We start from the raw sequence: 13,117 nt of genomic DNA, 5'->3' as shown, positions 1-13,117 counted from the left end.
CCATAGCATAGTCAATTGTATCATCCGAGACATTATCAACAATTACTCCACCTAAATTTCAATTTTCACAAATTCATTTCTAGAGTCTTGTAGTCTAGCCTCTAGCCTCTAGCCTCTAGCCATACAATTTCCAACTGTGATAAAAAAAAATGTAGCCGTATAATTTCAAGCTATGCTCGAAAAAACGGGCATTCAATATATTTTTCACGAGCAGCTGAAATTCACAAATCCCAACTAAGGTCGGGTACACAGTAGAGGGGCACCCGAGTTGAGTGCCTAAAGCATGGGCATGCAAAAATACAAATGGGCACCCATGTTACACACTTATAGTAGCTGCCCATCTAAAAAGAGTTGTTTCACTAAAAAAAAAAACTGAAAAGGGAAAATTTTGATTGGTTGGGAAATGAGGTGCCCATCTTTGGGCAGCCACAAGATTTTTAAAAAGTTGGGCAATAGGTGGCAGCTAACTAGGATTGAAGTGCAGTATTCAACTTGGCGGTGTGTAAGGGGGGGGGGAGTGCCTGCCAAGCCTTTTTTTCAAACCTTGGCGAGGACCCTCTAGTGTGTATCCAACCTAACTTTGACTAACAACTAATGCGTGTGTAGCTATAAAACCTACCAATCATATGATTTTGATGAAGAAAAACTAGTCACACTCCCTTTTTAATTAAGAAAAAATGAGGCACACTCCAACCTCTAATAATAATAGGATTTTGATTAAGAAAAACCAGTCACATTTCAACCTGGTCCTTTTTCTCACTGGCTAGGAAAATTTGGCCGACCGAGTGCTAGTTTAACGACACACATGCATTCAGATAGCACTTACACTAGCATTAATGCGAGTATTCTAGTGTGTGGCTATGTCCATGACTCCAGACCAATGCTCACATAACCTGGTATGTAGTGTAATTTTCCCTGCTAAAATTTAAAAATCTCAATTGGAATTCGATGTTGCCTTTAATTTTAAGGGTTGAAATTTGTACATTTTACCTATAAATCTTGGCATTTGTATGCTTTCTAGTAATTTTGCATTTATATGCTTTCTAGTAATTTTCAAGTTTTAATCTCAATTAAGCCTAAACATTTCCTTTAATTTTAAGGGTTAATTTTTTTTTCGAACATTACCCCAGAGTCAACTCTAAATCCCGATCCCTCTACAAATATTATTGCACAATGTAAATTACCAACTGTCAGCCACCCATGCAGTGCCTAGATGTGCGCACTCACAGCTCTGGTCACCTATAAGCCATGCCTATAGGCACCCAACATCAAAAAAAAAAATGGGAGGGGGGGTAGGTTATGGAGTACTTCGTTAATCTTATTGTTAGAGTTTATAGAAAGCTGTTGGCTTGGAGGGGGTGGTTTAAAAACTTTAGAATGTTTTAGAAAAAAAATTGTAAAATGTCACACTACGGTAGAGAATCATGACTCACTAGTCCAGAGATGGTGGATGACCAGTGAGCACACTCACGCAAATTCTATCTTGGTTGCATTATTCACAAAACCTTTATCGTCACATCACATTAATTAATGGGATGTTTAACTTCTATCTTGGTTGCATTATTCACAAAACCTCTATTTTTGTCACATTAATTAATGGGATGTTTAACTAATGTGACCAAAATAAAAGCTATCAATGTTTCAATAATAGACAAAAGGTGCCAATATGAAACCACCTTTGAATGAGGACAATGGCTCCCTTCCCTTCGACCTTCTGACTTGGTGGCATATTCACACGTCTATCTTGGTCACATTAATTGAATGGGATGTTTTAATGAATGCAAGATTGAAGTATGTTTCAACTTTGAACAAAAGGTGTCAATATGCACCCGCCTTTGAATGAGGCACATGGCATGACCCTCCCTTTCCATCAACCTTCACAACATCTACCATCATCCGCCTAAACGCAAAGGTGTCAATATGCACCCGCCTTTGAATGAGGCACATGGCATGACCCTCCCTTTCCATCAACCTTCACAACATCTACCATCATCTGCCTAAACGCAAAGAAAATAGAGAGAGATGGTGGTGTGCCTCTCACAATTTAGTGAGTTGGGCACCTTTTTGCTTTAGATGTACTGGGGGGTAATCTCATCTATGATCCATATCATCCTTTTGAAAGCCCATTGATTTGGATTTTGAGGGCAATGGCCTCCCTTGATTTGGTCTCCTTGATTTCAGTCAAGCACTGCTCATAGCATACCAACTATCTCTTGCCAATTTTGTTTTGCCTCCTATTTCACCTCTTCCTTCACCTTGGTGATGGTTTCTTCTTGGTCTTCAAGGACCATGTTGCAACACTAGCTTCAAGATCATAGAATTTGGGCTCCTAGTGGTGTAATATGATCCATTAGATAGGCTACCCACTCATTGGATCTCATGGCAGGAGGTGGTCTGCGATGTTGCCAAAGCACCCACGAACGTGAGCTTCTTTGGTGTTATTGCCTAACCGCACGAACGAATCCTAAAAATTGAGAATTTTGCTTGCTTAGGAATTAGTTTCACAATTGCCTCCTTCGAGTCTTTGTCCAACTTGCCTATAGAAAAAGCCTCCCACATGTGGTCCACACCAAATCTTTAGAGATGGCCAAAAAGCAATGAAGAATTCCACATGCAAACTATCCTACCCCAGAGATTTCTCCTTCCCAAGTTTCTGTAGGGCAATCCAACATTCTTCCACCTCCACCTCTCTCTCCAACCATTCAGCGCTATCATTCTCCCCTCTGCCTGATACCTTCTTTGGGAGCTACCTTCCTTCAGCTCAAGGTGGCCCCGAGAAACTCAACCCATTTCTAAGCAATTTGTTTGATACCTCCAATCTCTTGTCCATTCTCATCCCTCATCTGCTCTATCACTTCCTCATCTACCCTATCACTTCCTCATGTTTTATTGAAGGCTCTCCACTTATTTCCCCTTTCTCCTTCCCTAGCCAACATGTCATCTTCCCTCTTCAGTTGAGCCTGACACCAAATGTATTGGTTAACCTCATCTTCAAAAAGGCCTCCCCTCTGTCTCTTCCCTTGCAAATGCTCCATCAGCTCGCTCAATTCTCTCCTCTCTTGCATGTTCTCTTCTGCCCTTAGTTTTCCAACTCTTCTGATAATTCCATGCATCTCATTTGCAAACCTTCTCCAAGAACCCCTTATCTCTCAATCTTCTAATTGCCTCTTCAGAGAGGGTGACAAGCAGCTCATCTTTCAATAAAAGATTGTTCACCCTCTGTTTCCTAGTAGAGAATTGTCTCAGGTCATCTTCACCCCATTCACCTATATCTGCTCATATGCCCTTGAAGTGGGTAGCAGTGGTTATTTAATAGGCTGTGTGTATCCAACCTAAGTGTTAGGCCCGGTTCACAAACGTCCAAGAGGAAAAAATCATGTGTTTGCCCCTCGTACTTAACGTGATCAGAGGGCCATTCGCATCATCTGAACAATTGTAATATATAATTCTTAAAGTTTACCATGACAAGAAGAATTGGTAGGCCTTTCATGTGGTGCACAAACGGTTATAATATAATTCTTAAAGTAAAGCATGACAAGAAGAATTAGTGGGCTTATAGTAGTTTGATTCCCTTGATCGATTATAATATAATTCTTAAAGTAGACCATGACAAGAAGAATTAGTGGACTATAGTAGTTTGATTCCCCTGATCCTAGATAATTTTGATGTCGAGGTATGCCATCTCACGTGGATATTCCGGACAACAAAAAACGTTTTCTAGTTTTTTCCAATGGCAAGGATGTCGATACATTAGGCGAGTCGAGGTTACTTTCTAGTTTTTTTTCCAATGGCAAGGATGTAGATCCCAGGTTACCTTTTGATGGAAAACTCCAAGTTTTTCACACTTTAGGTGTCTTTTCTGAAGGCTTAGAAGGTTTTTTACATCCATAACACCCAAAAACATGCATGAGGCCCGGAACGTGTGAAGCTAATAAAAGGCGGACAACCTTTTTGCATGAACGGGGATTTTCCATGTCACCGGCCCACCTTGTCCCCCGGACGTTTGTGAATGGGGGGCCAAGAAGGGAACACGATCTCCCCCAATACAAGGACGGAGAATGACGGATTCAGGAACAGACAAGAATGATGCTGAGTTGTCATTCAATGATTGGTTAAATCATTCAGCTCGTCGCCGTTCTTCTGCTCGCGCCTGCATGCTCCTTAAACACCAAACCACCTACTGTAACAGAGAACATGATTGATGGCTTCAGCAGGGTAACACAGCAAAAACATGTCCTAAAAAGATCTGATGTGGAAATCTGTGGATGATGAGAGGAGATGTGTATGCTTTATCCCAAAAACTTTCCCGAACACTGATTGCAGGGAAGAGTGGAAGGGTTTGGTTTTCACTTCATGCATTTTCCACTGACTGCAGGGTGGTTTGGTTTCCACTGAAGAGCCATGACACCATCATGGACGGGGTCGGTAGAGGATCTGCACCATTGATTCGAGGAGCTCTAAATTGCAGAATCTGAATCCGCTGCACTTGCATGCCCCCATCCCTTTCTCACTGCGGAGGTGTCCACACCAAGAAGCAGACCTTTCCATTGCTGATGTGTACGACCGAGCATTACACGCTTGTCACCATCAACTAATCTGGGCGAAATTCCATTGGTTGACCTCTGCCTCCCCCCTTCCACGACGGCCAGGAAAGGCCGTCGGGAGGCTCCTGCTAAGCACTTGACACAGCCTATGTATCATCTGAGTGCCAGTACAAAACCATCAGTAATGGCATACTTTAGCTATGCAGGCACACTAACCCCACCAGAGTAGGTCTCAACCAGGTAAACACATGGCCAGAAACTTCATTTAGTTGACAGCCAAGAAGCACAATAATGTATGCTGCTGCCGCATCAAATGCATTACCATTTCTAGTGGCATCTTGAAGACCCCAGTTCCACAAACAAACGTGGGCTGTAAAGCAGCAATAAGCAAGCAATGGAATAAAAATGATTCATCCAATCTCCAATGAGCTAGCAATAATTTGATGTGAATGCAGATATACAAGGTCAGAAATAGAGCCTAAAAAGCCAATTGAAAATAAAGTCACGTACTTTTAGGGTCATGAGAACGCTGCTCCAAAATTCATCTCTTCCAAACAGGTAAGTTGGTGGCCCAGCTGGTTTTCTGCAAACCCTATGGAAGCCCTACCAACCCTGAGATGAAAAAGTCATCACCCAGCTTGATGGCATAGACCAAGTCCATGAAGTTGCATTAGTGTCTACAACCTGAAGGCACTGGAAGGCTTACAAAGCACCTGTGGCATGCACTTATCTATAACTCATGCACAAGCCTTGTGACCAAGTTGGTTCCTTACAAACTAAGATAAGACGACTCAACATAGCATACCTGCTGCTGCTTTTACGGTGATGCTTGGCAAAATACTACTTAGTACAATGGGTACAGATAAAACTTTGTCTTGCTTACAAACTAAGGTAAGACGACTTGTTCCTAGCCTCAGCATAGCATACCCTGCTGCTTTTATGGTGATGCTTGGCAACGTAGCGCAGTGAGTACAGACAAAACTTAGTCTGTTAAAAACGAGACAAGCTCTCTCTCTCTCTCTCTCTCTCTACACAGCCCTGCCACACACACATATATAAGCTCCACACACCGCACAGACTGCTTATGTGATTGAATCCTGTATCAAATATTGATAAAACCAGTTGTTCTTATTTCAATTATGGACATGCAAAATACTATGAAGGTCAGCAGCTTGATAATGACGGGTTAAGAATTACCCAATAAGAAGAGTGTAATCCAGCAACAATGTTGCATCTGTTCACTGCCATAAGACACTGTATACTCACTGTCCAATCTAATCTCTTTACAAAAGACAGCAGACTGTGCTGTACTTGACAAGTTTTTGTAACTATGTGTATAAAAAAATAGGCAGCTGAAATTTTTGAAAAAAAGGATACAGAGTAACGGCCTACCAGCAAGCAGCTGTTGAAGATTGAGCTATCAGGACTATGAAACACTTAACCCACACACAGAAGCAGTTGAGTTATTAACTCGTAGTGTTTGCTTGAAAAAGGGCTTCAGATCCGTGCCGCATACTCTGCAAGCTTGCCAATTTTGGCAGCTACATGAGGAGGGACTGTGGAAGGGCGCCTTTTCTGCTCACTGAAAGACAAATCCACATCGAAAGCTTCTGCAACATCTGCAGTGCTCCAGCCTGCTCCTCTGAGCACATCTGACAGGAGATTGACATACAGCACTAGCCCCTCCATCATGCTTTGTGAATCGATTGGCAGATCGGGCTCACTGTCATGTGAAGGTGAAACCACACCAAACATCTCTGCAATGTCTGTTTCTTTCCAACCCCCATTTCTGAGCACCATAGCCATCTTGTCAAAATATCTCTCAAGCCAGTAAGGAGTAGGAGCCTGCTTCTTCCAATTCACAGAAGAAACTTTGTCCAAATCCACCTCCACCTCGGTGGAAGAGAAGGTGCCATTACCTTGGGGTTGTGAATAGTCAGTGCTCCCATTCAGCCTCTGTCCCACTTTGGAGAAAGAAAAGGTCCCATTACCTGCTGATGATGAATAATCACTGCAGCCATTCAGCCTCTTCTCTGCAAGATCACTCCAAAACTCTATCCTTCTAGCTATTTTGGTAGGGGCTAATCTGTCATTGGCATGATACTCATTCGAAAGGTCGACCCTCTGATCGAACCATCTAAGAGCCTTATTCTTGCTGTTATGTAATTCAAAGCTTCTTCTGAGCAGTGCATCGTGACCATTCCTCTTGGCCATGGCATCCAGGTTTCTACCCCATCCTTCTAAATCCCCACACGTATCCTCATATTTCCATTCAGAAAGATCATCGGAATCTGCCTCTTTGCCTTCTCCTCTTTTGTACGCAGAAGAAAGCTCTCCATTCAGAGGATTATTGAGCTTGTTGTCTAATCTGAAGCTCTGCCCCTCCAAGCTCCTCACGCTCGATGTTCTCCCATTCTCTGCACCCAAGTTTGCAAAGTCGTTCGGCAACTCGTAATCGGGCAAGACGAAGTCCTGATTCTCAAAGAAATTTGCCAGGTCGAAGCCGCAGTAGAAGACCTCTTTTTGGCAGACGAAGAAGACGGGGTTACCAGCAAGGTCGGGAGGGGCGGGGATGTAGCAGTGCCTGTATACAGGTATGAGGATTGGCGCTTTTCTGAGAGCAGCACGGGCGATGCTTACAGCTTGCTTTGTGCCGGAAGGTTTTGGCCCCCACTGTTTGAGCCAAAAACGGCCTCTAGCCACTTCGTAGGAGAGGCCAGCGATGGGAAGATTGAGCATCAGGCGGAGTTGCTTCAAATTGCCCGACCGCCAGTCTGGGAATCCGGCGCCGATCGGCAGGCCTTCCTGCAAAATGGCCTTCAAATCGGGTGGAAACGTGAAGGCCAACGGCGCTTCGATTCGACAGAACTCCTCGTCCGATAGGCCTCGGGCTACCTGGACCTGGCACTTGCGTAGGCGATCCATCACTATGCGAGCCAGTGGGGCAAAGGAAAAGCATCCCTTGCGCGGACTCGCTAATGCGGGAAGTGGCCCCTTGCTCGCCCTCGCCGACAGTCGCTTGAGGCCAGCAACGTGCGCGTGCTGCCCCACGTTGAGGCGCCGATCAACATCCACCATCGCCGATTGCGTCGAGGCTCCAGCCTGAGAGAGGAGTTAAAGGGAAAGCTGCTCTGAAGTTGAAGAAGCTCAAGCGGAAGCTTCATGGGGAGACGAAGCTCATGGTGAGAACAGTTTCCGATGAGGGATCGCTGGGCGCTAAACTATGCAGAAGGAGCCAAGTTGGATGGGCTTCATGTTCATCCACCACAGCCAGAGCTTCGGGTGCGAGTGACATGATCTGGTTTGACAATCATGCGCCACAGTCAGAACTTCAGGTAATAGCGATGGCGCAGCGAAGACAAAACGAGAAGAAAAAAGAGACAGAAAAAGAAGAATGCGATGGTTGAGCTTACCCTTGATATGCCATATCGCTCAGAAAAGCTTGAGATATGGTGAATTGGGGAATGCAAGCTTGAGCTCAGGGACAGTGAAAGCAGGGAAGGTGAAATGGTGAAATGGTGAAATAGAAGAAAAAGGGAGGTGCAGAGAGAGGAAGAAAACGGAGAGAAACGGGCGATGGTTGAGCTTCTCTTTCAATCAACTGCCATCGCCATAGCTAAGGAGGAAGAGCTTTTGCTGCTGTTTTGAAGAAACGTTTTTATGAACGTTGACGACGGGTTTTGGGCCGGCTTTTAAACTCGACCCCTAAATTTAGCCCCGATCAGTGCAGCCGTTAACGCTACCTCCAGTTTTAGCGGCTCACCTCCAGGTTTATCGGCGACTTTTGGCTGGCCCCACACTCACCTGCGATGACGTGGCCTCTATCGCCGCCATGTCATCACGTTACGCCCGTGCAGGCAGCGGTTGTGGCAGCGGACACGTCACGTGCGTCCATTGGACAGTTTTTCCAATTATTTTATGTCTGGGAGGTCAGCACGGGCTCCACGTCAGCTAAAAATGTGAACTGCCGTCGCGTACAGAACCAGTCGGGCACCCTTGTACCGCGTCCGTTACCCACTTGGCCGGCAGACCTCCTTTTTCCCTCCATCAAAGGCTTCAAGTTCATCCCTTTAAAATTAGAGGCCATCTTACTTATTTGAAGGTATTTTTATCTAAACCTTGAAACCTTCAAGAGTAGGATTTGCAAGTATTTTTCAAATTAGAGGCCATCTTACTTATTTGAAGGTATTTTTATCTAAACCTTGAAACCTTCAAGAGTAGGATTTGCAAGTATTTTTCAAATTCAAGAATTGCAAAGTACACTACAGCCCATTTTCTTCTCACATTGCCTCCATACTGCCACGTTGGCTTCCTACTGATTCCAAATTGAAATCATTGAGCAAGAAAAAATGTTTTACTGAATGGGTACTATAGCTTCCTATATTTTGAGAATTATTAAACCCTCATTTTTTAAAATTTGAGAATTTTAAAACCTCCCTTTCTAAAATATCCACATATTTCTCAAAAATTACAATTAAAATTACAATTACAGTATACCTAGTTTTTTTTGTACATTGGAATGCTCCCTTGTAACATGTAAGCCCATGTATTTGGGGCTATTCCCATGTCGTGAGTGGGGCCATCTCAACTTCATGCAATGGCAGTTCCAAAGCTTAGGGTCACTTCGTTAGATGGTCACAATGGAAAATGACAATGTTCGTGCTTTAGTGCGCCCTATGGAGGTATCTACTTTAGCCTAGTGAGCGGATGATTGGTTAAGTTCATCAGTTCACTCCTTGCATCCACTCGAAGTTGTCCTAGTGCTTTAGTACACCCATTGGAGGTGTCCACTTAGCCTAATGATTGTATGATTAGTTAAGTTCATTGGTTCACTCCTTGCACGAACACTTAGCCTAATGACAGTGTTCGTCCTTTAGTGCGCCCTATGGAGGTATCTATTTTCGCCTAGTGATTGGATGATTGGTTAAGTTCATTGGTTCACTCCTTGCATCCACTTCATTGTGCCCACTCTAAGTTGTGCCTTATGGTTGACCATGCTATCTAGGCAAACATAATCTTAGACAAGTTGTCCATGGGGGCCGTCAAGCCTATTCGGTTTGAACTATGTGAAGGTCAAACCAACGAAAATTAAGTTGCACAAATCTATTTTTCCATGTCAACGAGGGGATCTATCTAGCGATGATGCTTGTAAAATCCTCATGAGACATTGGTTTGCTATCAATAGGGGTGTGAATTAATGACCTGATTACTGAAAGAGGTAGCCATGGCCATGTGGTCATCTCCTGAACCACATCATTTTAGTAGAACCCCCCCCCCAAAAAAAAAAAGAAACATAAAAAAAAGTTGTCACCTTGGCACCTCCATTTTCTTTTGTAAGTAGATTTTCTAACTCATTGTACTATCGTAGCATCTAAGATGTGTTAACATAAGTGTACATTGTATTAGCACTGTATAAGAGGCATGTCTTTACACCATATCCATGTGTTTTTTTTTAATGTGAGTTGATTGAAGTTGAAGTTTGGCATGTTACGGTTGAGATGATTGTTAATTGAAGTCAAATTTAGCCAATGCAACCCCTTATTAATGTGTGTGTGTTTACGTATATGGGCTACATACTTACTTTACAACATTCCATTCTAGTGTACTAGTAAACTAGCCTTTAACCTACAAGACTAAAATGTTGTGTCTAAGGTGTACTAATATGCATGTTTATGTATATGTACTTGCAAATATTTGTATTGCATTCACACAACCTTATTGGTACATAAATGTACTTTGCACAATGACATGCTTTAAGCATTTGGTTGCAACGTAAAAGAACTTGTAATATAGGTAATTTGATCAAGACAAGAAATGAACATGGTTGAAGGTAGGGCTCATGACAAGTTGCAAATTTTGGTCATGACAAGTTCCAAATTTTGGTCATGCAGTGTCACCATGTGCGTTTGTGCCACTTGTTAGGTACACAAAGCTATAGAAGGAGCACCATTTTTAAAAATTCATTATAGTTCTCACAGTTGATCATTTAAAAATGTATTTTAATTTTTCCCTCTCTTTGAACTCAAGGGCTATAAAATTTTTAATATCTAGAATATACAACCAATTATATTCTACAAAAATTGTGTTGAAAATTTGAGCATCCATCTTCATCTTAACTAGTCAAGGAAAAAGTTCTTTTTAAAAGACTTATAAGCTATCTTTATATGTGCTCAAGACAAGTAACATTTGTCATTTTCCTATCAATGATTAATGTTAGTGTTAAATCCAAAGGTTAAGCTTGGGAACAAAGGTGTCCCATCTCTCTCTCTCTCTCTCTCTCTCTCTTCTACCTTTCACCTTTACATGCCTTTATGCATTGATAATATAAAATCACTAAGTTATTTAGATGGGTGTGAGAGATCATTTTTTCCCATTTTGTTTTGATAGGATTACAATGCTAAAAAATGCTAAAAAATGAGAGATCATTTTTTCCCATTTTGTTTTGATAGGATTACAATGCTAAAAAATGAGAGTCCACATATCATTTTTCCCATTTTGAACATACTGCAATGCTAAAAAAATGAGAGTACAACAATGAAGCAATATGTCACCTTTCACTTTTACAATCAACCACAAAGTTCCAAATAGTAAAAGTATACTATTTCTTATGTGTAGTTTTATGTTGATCCATTAAAAAATAAATGAAAACAAATTTTACACTTCAAACAATCAATACATTGTTATGAACACATTTATGATTACAAACGCAATTGTGAATATATGTGTATTCCTTTTGTAGCCTCTACATAAGGGTTTTGCAAATTTGATGAAAGTACTTGTGTATATTTGATATTTCTCAAAGCCATAAAGATTTCCTACCTCATAAGTTGGCAAGGCATGTTCTGTCACAACCATGGTCGACATGCAATCACCATCTAGAGTATGAGCAAGCATAAAGCCCTTTGAACATCTATAAATGAGAAGATTTGAAACTTATGGAGTCTTTTCACCCCTAGAATTGAAAGGCAATCTCTTGAAGGTGTGCATACCTCTAGTGCCACTCCACATTAGCTTGAAAGGGACAAGCAATCACGATATTATATCAAATACTTTGTAATTGTTTTTGTATACTTAAGTGATTTTTCATGCTCCAATAAATAATGTTGTTACAATTATTAATGGCATGCATATACAATTATTAATGGCATGCATGCGTGCATGTCTTTTTCATAATTTTTGGCACCCCTACCTCAGCATCTATATTTAAAGAGCATACTTTTGATATTCGGCCAAGTTGTCATGTTCTTCCAATTCTCCATAATGGTATGTTATACCAAACTTTACAAGTGATTATATAGATATCTAATTTTATAAGCATTTGTTTCTATGCAAGTCAGAGATTCTTTAAGTTTAAATGAACAATTATTCCAAAAGTCTTCTAATTCAAGAAACATATATTTTCGTTAATCGATAAAACAAAAAGAGGACACAACCTTGAAAGGTTTTATTTTTTTGGTTTAAGGTTCTTTGAAAACTTGTCTCACTACACTTGGACACAAAAATCATTGCTAAAGATCATTTCTCCTAGTATATTAACTAGGGACTAACATAATTTATATGATGTTATATGTTTTACTTCAAAAGTTCTATAAAAATTTTACCTCACTATAAAAGTTTAGTAGCATAACACTAGTAATACTCATTTTAAATACTTTTACAAAACTACAACATAACACTAGTAATACTCGTTTTAACACTTTAGCATAACACTAGTAATATTCATTTTAACACTTTAGCATAACACTAGTAGTATTCATTTTAGAGACTTTAACATAAAACTAGTAATACTCATTTTAGAAACTTTAGAATAAAACTAGAAATATTCATTTTAAAAACTTTAGCAAAATTGTAGCATAGGCATGCTAAGACATGGTTTAATAATTAAAGAGAAAAAGTATGTGTGTGTGTGTGTGTAGAATTCAATAGCCTATTTAATAAGAAAGTAGATGTAAGACTTATATACGCAGATAGACACTTATAGCTCTCACTCTCACTTATACACAAGCATGGGTTACTATATCTCTATCTCTATTGCTCTCCACACAAAGAGCACACTCGTCAACAAGTGATAAGTTCACACATAACATAACCTAGTGGAGGTGGGGAAGATGGCCTAGTGGTAAGAGATTTTGACCTACACCGTACAGCCCAGGTTTAATACATGCCCCCTTCTCCCACATGCCTAATGGCATGCAGTCCACACACACATAACCTAGTGCTAATGTCCACATACACTTAACCACTGGACACAGCCACCCATTATTTGTCCACATTCTATTAATTATAAACCATACCATAATGCTCCAAATGTCATAACCATGTCAACTCAACTTGTCCATCCAATACCTTATCCATGATGAAATGATAATGGACCTCTATATGTTTGGTCCTCGCACAATAAACCAGATTACTAGTCAACTGAATACTACTCATGTTCTCACAATGTATAACAACTCCTCCATCATGATGCTATCCCAAATCATCAAGTAGTTTCCTTAGCCAAACCACTTCACATGTAGCCATAGTTTCTCCTCGATACTCTACCTCCATGCCTTCGTGTTAGATAATGCAAC

General features: G+C 41.0%; 1 protein-coding gene across 1 annotated transcript; it reads right to left on the bottom strand.

Moving 5' to 3' along the window:
• Positions 1-5,681: 5,681 nt before the first annotated feature.
• Positions 5,682-8,210, bottom strand: LOC147610981 (uncharacterized). The gene is made up of 2 exons (XM_086785628.1): positions 7,958-8,210; positions 5,682-7,842 (listed from the first exon to the last, which is right to left on the bottom strand). Exon 2 carries the CDS (start codon positions 7,620-7,622, stop codon positions 6,042-6,044), a length of 1,581 nt encoding a protein of 526 aa, XP_086641754.1. The 5' UTR covers positions 7,623-7,842; positions 7,958-8,210; the 3' UTR covers positions 5,682-6,041.
• Between the last annotated feature and the right edge of the window lie 4,907 nt (positions 8,211-13,117).

This window comes from Cibotium barometz, chromosome 48 (assembly GCF_041138505.1).
Source record: "Cibotium barometz isolate CiBa-2024 chromosome 48, ASM4113850v1, whole genome shotgun sequence".
NCBI classification, from domain to species: Eukaryota; Viridiplantae; Streptophyta; class Polypodiopsida; order Cyatheales; family Cibotiaceae; genus Cibotium; species Cibotium barometz.
This window is presented reverse-complemented; position numbering and strand designations above follow the sequence as displayed.